General features: G+C 40.7%; 1 protein-coding gene across 1 annotated transcript in view; it reads right to left on the reverse strand.

Annotated features, from left to right (window-relative positions):
• Positions 1 to 13,061, reverse strand: part of bmper (BMP binding endothelial regulator) — a 67,563-nt gene that overhangs the window by 35,241 nt on the left and 19,261 nt on the right. The window contains exons 4-6 of the mRNA XM_072571012.1: positions 5,722 to 5,804; positions 4,286 to 4,376; positions 2,301 to 2,383 (exon numbers count right to left, since the gene is read on the reverse strand). Coding sequence (XP_072427113.1) covers positions 2,301 to 2,383; positions 4,286 to 4,376; positions 5,722 to 5,804 — 257 coding nt within the window. The remainder of the gene's footprint in view (positions 1 to 2,300; positions 2,384 to 4,285; positions 4,377 to 5,721; positions 5,805 to 13,061) is intronic.

The raw sequence follows: 13,061 nt of genomic DNA on the forward strand, positions 1-13,061 counted from the left end.
AGCTGAGAAGGTGAGGATTGAGGAATATGGAAAGAAGGTGGGAAGAGGAGTTGATCAAATAAAAAATTGCATGATCTAGAGTTGTAAAATTTCTTCTGCTAAGGCCATTTGCTACAAGACAAGAGTGAATGTTAGCCATGAAACCTAGTTACCCAGAAGGCAAACTAGCTCATATGATGAACAAAGTCTTGTTTCAATTATTCTTTGGGCCTAGGATTAATGATTGCGAAAAAGTTTCTACCAGCAGTTAAGATTGGCCCAGTCAGTACCTAGCCAGATCGGAATGAGGAAATGGACAGTGAAAATCTCACAGAAAAGGTTGATTTATCTCAAATGTCACCTCCCAGAATAGCTTTTTAAATCTAGTGCAGTATCTGATTTACAATGAGAACACTGTCCTATCTCTGGTGGGTGTGAATGTGTCTCTGCTAATGAGATGATACTTTGTCATGTGAGTTGAAAGTGACATTATTGTTCTGTGCAGTTTAGAGACTGCTTGAACTCGAGGGGAGAGAGACTGAGAGCAGCAAATCTTATCTGACGGCAGAAGAAACATTTGGGTCAAATGTTAAGATTCATGAAATCTAATCTAGCGCTTGTAAAGGGAGGAATGCCAGTAATGGTAGTGTGGGAAGCTGTAATGGGGCAGATGTATGGGTTCAAAGTGGCAGTGATTCAAAACATATCATTAGCACAGGTCTAACAGGAATACAACTGGCTTTAACCCCTCGAGGGATTGTGTGGGCATCATTACAATGAGCAACATCTTGTCGCAATGGTGAACAGTACAATTCTCCATGTGAACAATATAACCTCAGGTCCCAGCCTCAGGACAGAAGCAGCCTATGATTGGAATAGCATAGAGAAGGTGAATGGCTACAGTGAGCAAGATAGCTCAGTCAATGGGAACAAGGGTGGAGGAAGTGACGTTAACTGAGAGAGGAGTGATGTAGGGGGAATGCAGACTGGTGAATCCAGGGACTGTAGGGTGAGGGCTATAACAGAAAGTCAGCCAGCAAGGCAAAGGCTTCCAGTGGACTTTGTTGGGCCGAAGGGCCTGTTTCCACACTGTAAGTAATCTAATCTAATCTAATCTAAAATAGTATGGACGTGTGAGAACAAGAGGCTGCTGAGGTTAAAGGCCACGTGGATATGAGGGGAAATTAAACTGCAATAAGGGACGGAGGGATCAGCAAATTGATGAGAGGGGTTGAAAAGAAGGAAGCAGAGTGAAGGCTCCAAACAGGAGTGAGAGACTACAAAGTGTAGGGAAGGTCTGCACACAAGATTGAGGGACTGTAAAGCAGAGTGAGGGGGTGCAAAGGGGAGAGGTTGCAAAGAGCAAACAAGGGCTGCAAAAGGGGGAAGAGAGACTACAAAGGTAAGTGAACAGTTTTATACTGTTTAACAATATTCAGCCAACTGGGAACCAGGAAAACTTAATTTCACTGAGATAATGATTCCATGAAAATGAATGTGGAGTCTCTAGTCTTCAGGGGAAACTATATGGGGAAAACATACTAGGTGCAATTGTAATAAATACTATCAAATGGATAATGCAATACTGATTTTTTAATTCTTAATGATTTCCATTTATGTGTTACCATCTCTCAAATCACTTTGCATACTGCAAATCATTTGAAATGCAATGATTGTGTTAGAGAAAAGCATGCAACCACTTAATTATAGTTACAGCACGTTAAGGGTGATGGCTTTTTATAAACAAAGTGCATGTCAGCTATTCAAAAACTGTTGTTAACCTTTGCCTATTTATTGTCTTGTAGTAATTTAAATTAATGCCTTCCTTGCATGTTGTAACTTTTGTTTAGTCACATTGGCTCTTGAAGATATTGATGATTTCTTCTAAATCTGCTTCAGTGTAAGTGAAATACAGGAAGCAGTGCCAATATATGACTGTGTTGTCCTCTACAGGAGTTAGTGAGTATGAGAAAGAAGCCTCTAAAAACCAAAAATAAGGCCCTGAAAATCAATAAGTAACCCACAAGGTACGTATTTTCATTCCTGATCTGTGGGAGTGGGGATTAGGAGAATGGGCATTGAGATTGATGGGATTGTGATTAATGGTGACTGAGGGGAATGAAGATGCTGGTAAACTGGGATTGATAATGGTGATCATAGTATTCTGAATCATGTGTGTAGCACCTAAGTTCTGAAAGTGTCAAACTTATTTCCTTTAACAGTTCCCTTTTGACTGAAAGTGGCAATTGTTCGAAAGTAACATCTTGCTCAATCCGAGTAACATAGGGCTAGTGAGAAAGGAATGATTTGTCTATACTCACAGTGCAGGAACATTTAATACACCGGCTTCCATCTGGGTAGAAATCTTCACCTTCTCTGTAGTGATGACCAGCAAACTCACACCCTGCAATAAACAACAACAGGTCAGATGCACAGAGAATGGAGAGGACAGCTAGAAAAAAATAATTATAGATCTCAGGGCAGTGAATATCAGTGACTCTAAAATCAGATAAAGTCTGCCATTCATCCAGGTCTCAAAGTTGCTGCTAACCTGGCATTTCATCAAATCAATCAGAAGCTGAGCATCTTTTCCAATAGGCGGGCAGTTCCGGATAACACATTGATCTGTGTGAGCCCCATCTCACTTCAATTACACCCCACTCGCCTGCTCCCCTCATCGCACCCACAGACACTCTTTTTTTCCTGCTCACCACCCCAATTTTATCATACTCCCCTTTCCATCTTCCTTCCACTTCCTCCAACTATTCCCTCTTATCCAGGCCATTCCACTTTCCTCTCACCCACCACTCTCCATCCACACTCCCTCATCACATTCACTTCACCAGCCCACCCTCAGTCCATGAGACCCATCCCAGTCTCCTTAGCCCCCAGCCGGTCCTTCCTCTACACCCAACCTTAAGTCACTGCCCCCAATGATTCCTGTGCCTTCAAATTAAAGTCAGTCCTGGGCTTGAATCACTAATGATTCTTTGTAAGGATAAGGAGCAGGCCGGAAGAAGTCAGTAAGGAGTTGGATTCTATTGTCAGCTGGGTTGAGCTCTAGGTTGATACAACTCCTCTGGCATTAATACTATGCAATCATTTATCAGGACCCAGAAACTCCTTCACATGTTGATGTTACAACAAACCAGTGAGTTTTTATTATTTCAAATTGCAGCTGATGGTATAAATAGTTTATGACACACAATTGGTCCTAATGCTCACGATTTCATAAAATCATAGAATCATAGACTTTTACAGTAGAGGGTGTATGCACCAGCTCCTGAAAGAGCTACTTTCAAGCCCTTTCTCTGTAGCCCCCTAACTTCATCACTTTCAAATACATATCCAGCTCTCTTTTGAAGCATCCTGTGGATTCCACCTCTAACACTCTCCCAGGCAGCACATTCCAAATCCTAACAACTCTCTGTGTAAAGAGGTTTCTCCTCATCTGACCCTTAACTCTCTTGTTGACAACCTTGAGATTGTGATTCCTAGCTCAATGTACAATGAGTTCTCAGTCACTCAAAGTGAAACAAATAATTTCCTCCTGTATCTCAAACCCCCAATGCCATTGAACTAGAAGCTGTACGTTACAGAGTTGCTCAGTGAAGAGAGGCCCCTGATGACTTATTAGTACAGTACCATCTCCCTGGTTCTCTGCAAGGCTCCACATCAGAGCTGCAATACGTGTGCTGAACTAGTTAATGCATATTGCAAATTACCAACAGTTCTGAATCATAATTGAATGAAACAGCTCTTCACAGACTCTCTAAACACAGCACCTCTTGGGACATCAGTAAATCTCAGATCTTTGCACTGCAAGGAGGACAACAGGGAGAGAGGGGAAGAGAGGGAGGTGCAGAGAGAGAGAAATGGAAAAGAGAGAGAATAGAGAAAGAGAGTGAGAAGGGGAGACAGAAAGGAGAAGATGGAGAAGATGGGGGAGGATTGAGGGAAGAATGGATCAGAACAGCAGAGTATGCAATGAGTGGGAGATGGAGACAGGGAGAGGGAGGGAAAGGCAAGAGACTAGGTAGAGGAGGTGGTTTGTTCACTCACAGGGAGAAGTAACTAGGATCTTCCCCAGTGAAGATTTGGGATTACAAAGGTCTCTGGATGAGAAGTGACTGGTAGCGAACACTCAGTATTCTAATCAGTTTAGTCCAGATGCAACACCAAACATCCATCTGGTGTCACTGAGGTTATGGCAGGCTGGGAAGGAGGTTGGGAGCTGTGGGGAGGTAGTATCTGTAGAGGGGAAGTTAGTCCTGTAGCTCTCTTTGTCTCAGTAAAGATTGCTTACCTTGACACACTGGACAGCAGCTTCCCTGCTGCATGATGGGATTTTTACAGTAGACCACACACAGTATCTCTGATTCTGTAATGACACCTTCCTGCGGGTAAGACATGAAAGACAGGTTGTTATGTCCGGTTTACAGTGCAAAACAAGTTTCTCTGATTATGATTCTGTGTCTGCGCAGGCTCCAGATCACCACACCAGCTTGAAATGACTTTCTTTGATCCCTCAGAAAACCAAAGCACAGGAAAAACAAAATCCAAACAACAGGTACAAACATGAGACTGGCTTTAATATGAGAAAAAGGATTCATATTTGTATGGAAAATAAGTGAAATCCAAGGAGATGCCACTATTTTTCACAGTTCCCTGTGTGACTGGATTAAATGCTGCCTGTACTTTTGTTGCCGTTAACTTTGATCTTTCAAAAATTCCTGCTTCCTTCAAACTTACACAAATGGAAATCAATATTTAGATAAACTTCATTACATTCATCGATTCTCGTGTTCTGTGAGAAGCATTTGTAATTAGCTGTATTCTATCTCAACTACACAACAAAAGAAATGCTTTAAAGGTTTAAATTTGAATGAGGGAGGGGAGGAAAATCTTGCATTTATATAGCACCGTCTACATACTCAGAACACTCCAAAGTGCTTCAATCAACAAGGTAGCTTTGAAATGTGGTAATTTTGTAAGAACGAAACATATCGAAAATGTTATGGGGCTTTTTCTGGAATAGTTAATACAACTGAGTGGTTTGCTCTGCCACTTTAAAGGGCACTTAAAAGTCAGTCACTATGCTGTGAAATTGGAGACACAAACAGACAGCCCAGATAAGGATGGCATGATCTTTTACCTAATAGTTACAGAGAAATATATAAACTGTACAATACAAAAATGAGCCATTAGCCCAACAGATCTGTATTTTGTTCTTTCTCGACATGACCTTGTCCACACCACTCTATCTCGTCCTAACAACATATCCTCCTATTCTTTTATCCCACAAGATCTAGCTTCCGCTTAAATGCATCATCTAGCTTTGTCCTTAATTGTGAACTGCTGCAGTATTTAATGTGTTGCAGCACCTTAAAGGCCTTACACATTATCTGGGTGTTTGGAACAACAGATCACCTTCTTCACCCAGAAATAGTGGCAGGGCAGGGATGCAATTGTACAAGTTGGAACTACACACAGGAGGAATGAACTGGTTAGAATGGGATGTTAGAGGTCTCGCAAGAAAATTGTTTGGAGTCAATGGAAGGAAATATCTAAGCCAGTGAGCACCAATTCTAAAAATCAATGCATGATCACTCAATGTTAACTGAAATTTCCTTCTTAAGTATTAACTTTATGTCACTCAAAGCATCCACTATGTCCTCACCATTCAATCCACCCAAAAACATTAATATCTGGTTACACACATGGTGCAGAAGGAACACATACCTGACATGTCCGCATTATGCAGGGCTTGGAGGGTACAAGCCAGGCTGCCGAGCTGTTGTATATCTTCCCACCAAACAAGCATTCTTATGGAGAGAGGAGACAAGGCTTTGGATCAGAAAGAGTCAGTGGATTCTCTGAACCACATAAAGAAATATCAAGAGGTAATTACTACAAAGTTGAGAAAGAATGCTTAGTTCATCTTGCTTCATCCGGACCTACTCATCCTCATTCAAACACTTTTGGGAGTAATACAAAGTTGTTCAATCCAACCAATTGATGCCACCTCATTGGATGGGTTACTTGGATATTTCCATTCGAGGACATCTTCCCCGTCAAGCATTTATCCAATTCCCTTTTGAAACTTATTACTGAATCTGCTTCATCATTTGCATAACATTTATAAAAAATGCAAATATAGAATGGACATTAAATATATATTCCACAATAGTTTTCAAACCAAAATAAATCAATATTAAAAGGATGTTGGTTCAGCTGATTCAGTAAGGTTGGAGAAGACTCTTGAAAGAGCTGTTGCATTTTGGATGTATGTTTTTGGGGCTGGTGAACATGACATGGCTCATTCTGGTTCACAATAATTCACTGTATCAAAACAATTCTCCTAATTACCCCTTTTGGTTCCTCTGTCTATTATTTTAAATAATCCCAGAGGTTTTTGCCTCCATTGCTCAATCTGGAACTTATTTCACGCTTTTTGTGAAAGTGGTGACATTATTCCTGAAATTACCTTTCACCCATTTGATATCATTTCTCTTACCAAGTCTCTTTGTCTTGTACGTGAAATTGATACATAGCCTTGAACAAAATGGGCCTGTTGTAAATTTTAGGTCTGTGTTAAAGATATTGCTTTTGGTCATCCCACCTCACCTCCCTGACCAACCACTTCAGCCTTTTTATTGCTTTCCCGGTCAGAAATTATTCTGTTTTAGCATCCTGCAAGATGCTGAGATTTTCAAAGTAGCAGCCACTCTAACCTGTTTAACATTTAACCTACCACAGCAATTTTACTTAATCCCAAATTCAAGCTCTGCTGCAAGAATCAAATGGTGAAACTCAAATTCTAATGTTCGTAGATTTGAAAATTTGAGAACAGTTGCTGCCTGTTAAATATTATCGTGGTACTAACACTGCAATATTCTCCCTAGAGCTAGATGGACTGATTAATAAGTGATGAGTTACTGAGATTCATTTCCACAATTGTTGCATATCTCATCACAGTTCACTAAGGGCCTCTCATTAATAATATAGAAGAATTTCTGACAAAGCTTGACTTTTCCTGACATTTCAATGTAACCTATCTGAATTTGCTCCAGATCCCACAATCCTATTCTAACCAGAAACGTACATAGTTATTGTTGGAATCTATTTCTCCAAGCTGCGTTAATACCGTTCACTGGTAATTTATTCTGCAGATGTATTATTTTCGGGGTGGATAGGGTTGTGGCTGTTAAAGGCATTGTGAAAGCTGGGGAGGAACATTGAACTTCGGACTTAAGTGCTAGAGTAGGTCAATCAGCCTTTCAAGTATGCTCCCACCACTCAATAAGATCATGGCTTTTACCGAGTAATCCTTTATTGAAAATCTATCTAGCTCATCTTGAATAAATTCAATAACCCAGTGTTTTGCTTTCTGTGGAAGAAAATTCCAAAGGCTAATAATTACCTAACAGGAAACATTTCTCCTCATTTCCATATTAAAAGCTAGATTTCTTATTCTTTAACTTAATTCTAGTCTCTCCTACAAGGGGAAACAGATTCTCAGAATCTATCCTGTCAAGTCCTCTTATGTCTCAATAAGATCACCCCTCATTTTACTGAACTCCAGCACATAAAGGTCCAAACTGGTCAATGTTTTGTTATGCCAGGAATGAATGTTTGTGTTGTCTGTTCTCTAAATTGCTATTAATACAGTTATATCCTTTTTCAAATCAGAAGACCAAAACTGAACATGCGATGTGGTCTCAGCAAAGTCCTTTACAACTGAAGCAAACATTCCTACTTTTATCTTCCAATCCCTTTGTGTTAACTGGAAACATTGCATTTCCCTTATAATTGCTATACCTTCAAACTCACTTTGTGTGATTCATGGATGAGCACACCCAAATCCTTCTGTGCTTCTAAAATCTGGAATCTCTCTCCATTTGAACAGTATCCTGCCCTTCAATTCTTCTTGCTAAAGTGGACAAGTTCACATTTTCCCATATTATATTCCACCTGCCAATGTTTTCACACTCATCTAATCCATCTATATTCCTCTGCAGACGTTCTACCTCCTCTTGACCACTTATGAGGGGCATGGAGAGGGTGCATAGAAAGCAGCTGTTCTTCTTAGTCAAAGAGTCAATAACAAGGAGGTTTCATTTTAAATTGAAAGGCCAGATGTTTAGAGGGGATTTGAGGAAAATCTGTTTCATTTGCATATGGTCACAGAAATTTGAGGGTGCATACATGAGGATCAGTGGTCGGCACAACATCGTGGGCTGAAGAGCCTGTTCTGTGCTGTACTGTTCTATGTTCTATGTTCAGAGGATGCTAGGGATCTGGAATGCACTGCCTAGGGGTAGGTGAGATGGAAAACCACACCTCTATAAAGGTCACTCCTTAGCCTCCAAAGCTCCAGGGAATGTAGCCTAAAAGTGGCCTAACCAATGTTCTGTACAGCCACAACATAACATTCCAACTCCGATACTCAGTGTTCTGACCAATGAAGACAAGTGTACCAAACACTTTCTTCACCAGAGAAAATGCTGGAAAATCTCAGCAGATCTGGCAGCATCTGTAAGGAGAGAAAAGAGCTGACGTTTTGAGTCAAACTGACCCTTCTTCACCACCTGTCTACCTGCGACTCTACATTCAAAGAACTATGCACCTGTAGTCCTAGGTCTCTTTGTTTGGCATCACTCCCCAGGGCCCTATCATTAACTGTATGAGTCCTGTCCTGGTTTATCTTACCAAAATGCAACACTTCACATTTATCTAAATTAAATTTTATCTGCCACTCCTCCGTCCATCAGCCCATCTGATCAAGGTCCCATATCTGAGATAACCTTCTTCACTATCTACAACACCGCTAATTTTGGTGTCATCTGCAAACTTACTAACCATTCTCCTATATTCACATCCAAATCAATTATATAAATGACAAAAAGCAGTGGACCCAGTATCGATCTTTGTGGTCACAGGTTTCCAGTGTGAAAAGCAACCCTCTGTCTCCTACCTTAAAGCCAACTTTGCATCCAACTGGCCAGCTCCCCCTGGATTCTATGAGATCTAACCTTGCTAACCAGTCTACCATAATAGGCTGCACTGTATGATTCTATGATTCTATCTTGGTGTAACCAGCTTATTTAGCTACCATACTTTTAGGTCCTTCATGCAAGTCATTGATATAGATTGCAAATAGTTGAAGGTCCCAGCACTGATCCAAATGGATCTCCACTAGTTACAACTTACCAACCCAAAAAGACCCAGTGATCCCTACTCTCTACTTCCTGTTAGCTGACCAATCCTTTGTCCATGCTAATATGTTACTCCTCACACCCATAAGCTCTTATTTTCTGTAGCAACCTTTGATATGCACATTTAATCAAAGTTTTTTCTTAGTGCTGGTGTTGGTGATTGTTTTAAGTTTCTCCTTCTCTTTCACTTCCTGATTTTCAAGTCTCTTCAGTAAATTTCTATATCTTCTACAATGAAGACAGACAAATGTATTTGTTCAACAACTCTGCCACTTCCGAATGTACCATTGTCAGTTCCCCAGACTCATGTACTAGAGGACTGACACTAGCTTTAGTTAAGCTTTTCCTATTTAAATACAGTGCTGAATTTTTGAATTTAGCGATGGATGAGGAATCTTTCTATTTCTTTTTCACTGGGATATATCCTTCCTGTTAAGTATTGCTTTGAAGATCTGTCACTGCATTTCTCCAGTCCCACCTTTTAACCTAGTTTCCCAGTTCACTATAGCCAGCTCTGCCTTCATACCATTATTTAGGTTTAAAACACCAGTCTTAGAACAAACTTCTTCCCTTGTAACTGAACATGAGATTTTACTGTATAATGATCATTTTCACCTGTCTCACTGTTTAGGTTCCAGCCATAGTCACCTTTGAATCATGTCTCTGTAATGCCTATTAAGTCATGCACATTTATTTTTATAGGTGCCACCTGTTTATCCATCTTGTTACAAATGCTGCCTACATTCAGATAGAGAATCATCAACTCTGCCTTCTTATTTTGCAGTCTAGGCCTTATCTGCGGTTGCATTCTTAAGTTTGTACAGTCTGTCCCAACCTACCATGCCCTTATTATCATTACTCTGATCTATTGCCTTTTGTTTTCCATTGACTTACCATATCTCTTCGCACACACTCCCTTCACCCCACTAGTCAGTTTAAAGCCCTCTCTACTTCCTTTGTTAAATGACGCATCAAAACATTGGCCTCAGCTTGGTTCAGATGAAGCACATCCTTTGGTACAACTCTAATTTTACCCAAACTAGTGCCCATGAACTGAAGCTAGTGCCCTTGAATCAAAGCCCATTTCGATAACATGAGCATTTATCTTTCTTGTCTTATATATCCTATGCAAGTATGCTAGTGGTTCAGGTAACTTGAATTTCTGATTTTCAATTTAGACCCAGGCTGACCATACTCCCTTTGCAGAAGCCAATTCCTATCTAAGTCATCACATGGCTCATGACAAATAAATCCTACAGCTTCCATTACAAATTCCTTTCCAGTTCTGACCAGTTGTCTCAAGCACTGACACTGGCATGAAACCTCTTCTGGACTCACTCTCTGGGCTGCACAGAACTGTGTCTACCCACCTGAGTGTACAACTTCTACATCTGTATAAGTTTGCAGATGACACGAAGATTGGTGGAGTAGCCAAAAGCATAAGGGACTGTCAGAGAATACAGGATAATATAGATAGACTGGAGAGTTGGGCGGAAGAGTGGCAGATGGCTTTCAATCCAGACAAATGTGAGGTGATGCATTTAGGCAAGTCTAATTCTCGAGCGAATTTTACATTGAATGTAAGAGCCTTGGGAAAAGTTGATGGGCAGAGAGATCTGGGAGTGCAGGTCCATTGTACCCTGAAGGTTGCTGCACAGGTGGATAGAGTGGTCAAGAAGGCATATAGTATGTTTGCCTTCATTGGACGGGATATTGAGTTTAAGAGCTGGCAAGTCATGTCAAAATTGTACAAGACATTGGTTCGGCCGCATTTAGAATACTGTGTACAGTTCTGGTCACCATATTACCAAGAGGATGTGGATGCTTTGGAGTCGGTGCAGAGAAGGGTTACGAGGGTGTTGCCTGGTATGGAAGGTGCTAGCTATGAAGAGAGGTTGAGTAGGTTAGGTTTATTTTCATTAGAAAAAAGCAGATTGAGGGGGCTGATTGAGGTTTACAAAATCATGAAGGGTGGATAGAGACAAGTTTTTTTCCCAGGGTGAAGGATTCAATAACAAGAGGTCATGCTTTCAAGGTGAGAGGTGGAAAGTGTAAGGGGGATACACATGGCAAGTACTTCACACAGGGTGGTGGGCGTTTGGAATGTGTTGCCAGCAGAGGTGGTAGAGGCAGGCATGGTAGATTCATTTGAGATGCATCTGGACAGATGCATGAGTAGGTGGGGAGCAGAGGGATACAAATGCTTAGGAATTGACCGACAGGTTTAGACAGTACATTTGGATCGGCTCAGGCTTGGAGGGCCGAAGGGCCTGTTCCTGGGCTGTAAATTTTCTTTGTTCTTTGATCTATTCCTAATAACTGCAATGAAATTATATACTTTCTTAAATAAAAGGACCAAAAGTGCTCACAGAACTCCAGATGTAGTCTCATTAACACCTTATACAGCTGAAAGAAGACTCTAACCCACCACTTGAATTAAGGGCCCACATTGCATTCGCCTTCCTGACTATCTGCTGAACCTGTGTGCTAGCTACCTATGTCTCATGCACAAATACTCCCAATTCTTTGTGTGTTGCAGTTTCTGAAGTTTTTCTCCATTTAAATGATATGCCATTCTTCTGTCCTCCCTTCCAAAAAGAGAAACTTCACATTTCCCACATTATACTGTATTTTCCAACTTGTTGCCCACTTACTTAACCTATCAATATCTCTCTGTAAACTGTTTAATTCCCTCTTGCAACTTGTCTTTCTGCCTATTGTTGTGCCATGGACAGAATGTAGCAGCTGTAGCAGATCTGTTCTTATAACAGAGAAAGTTAAGGGGAAATTTAATAGGTATTCAAAATCGTGGAGGAGTTTGATAAATTTAATAAGGAGAAATGTTTCCACTGGCAGGAAGATCAGTAACCAGAGGATAGAGATTTAGATAATCAGTAAAAGAAACAAATGAAACATGAGGAGAATTGTTTTCATGAGTTGTTATGAACTGGAATGCTCTGGCCAAAAGGAACATGGTAGTAAATTCAGTAGGAGTTTTCAAAAAGGATTTACCTAATTGTGTGATGGGAAAGAGGACAGGAGTAAAACTAAGTACACAGCTCTATCAAAGACCAGGGAAAGATATGGTAGGCTGAGTTGCCTCCCTCTGTGTTATATGATTCAAAGGTTTCCTTTTCTCTGATTATTTCTGAATTTTAACTCTATATCCCAAGGGATTTTGTATATCATGCAAATATTTTGAGTGCTAAGAACTGAACTGTGATGGAAGAGGCAGATATGGTTCAGAGTATGTTTGAGGGAAACACAGGAAGTAAGGAAGGTATTTGTTCTTATAGAATCCTCTGATGGGGCAGCACAGTGGCTCAGTGATTAGCATTGCTGTCTCACAATGCCAGGGGCACAGGTTTGATTCCAGCCTTGGGTGACTATCTGTAGTATGTATGATCTCCCTGTTTCTGTTGGGTGCTCTAGTTTCCTCCCACAATCCAAAAATGTATGGGTGAAGTGGATTGGCCATGCTAAATTGCCCTGGTTGGGATAGTCTTTGAAGGGTTGCTGCAGGCCCAATGGGCTCAATGGCCTCTATCTGCACTGTAGGGATTCTATGATTCAAACACAAAACAGTTCACTTAACATCATTTGACTTTGTGAATCATGACTGCAGAAGAAGTTTGGTCTGACAATTTGAAACATAAACAGAAAATGAGAAAACACCTGATTGAAGCTGATTCTTTGTTGCCATAAATGTTTGTTAGGAACCTGGCATCCAACAACTGTATAAGATATTGGTCCAGTGAGTGAAGGAGTAGCACTCTTATCTGGAAATCCCCAATGAACTGTAAAATTTAACACCAGAACAGATCTGGCAGATTTTGCCTCAGGTTCTCTGAAAACATGAACAGC

This window comes from Chiloscyllium punctatum, chromosome 5 (genome assembly GCF_047496795.1).
Source record: "Chiloscyllium punctatum isolate Juve2018m chromosome 5, sChiPun1.3, whole genome shotgun sequence".
In the NCBI taxonomy this organism is placed as follows: Eukaryota; Metazoa; Chordata; class Chondrichthyes; order Orectolobiformes; family Hemiscylliidae; genus Chiloscyllium; species Chiloscyllium punctatum.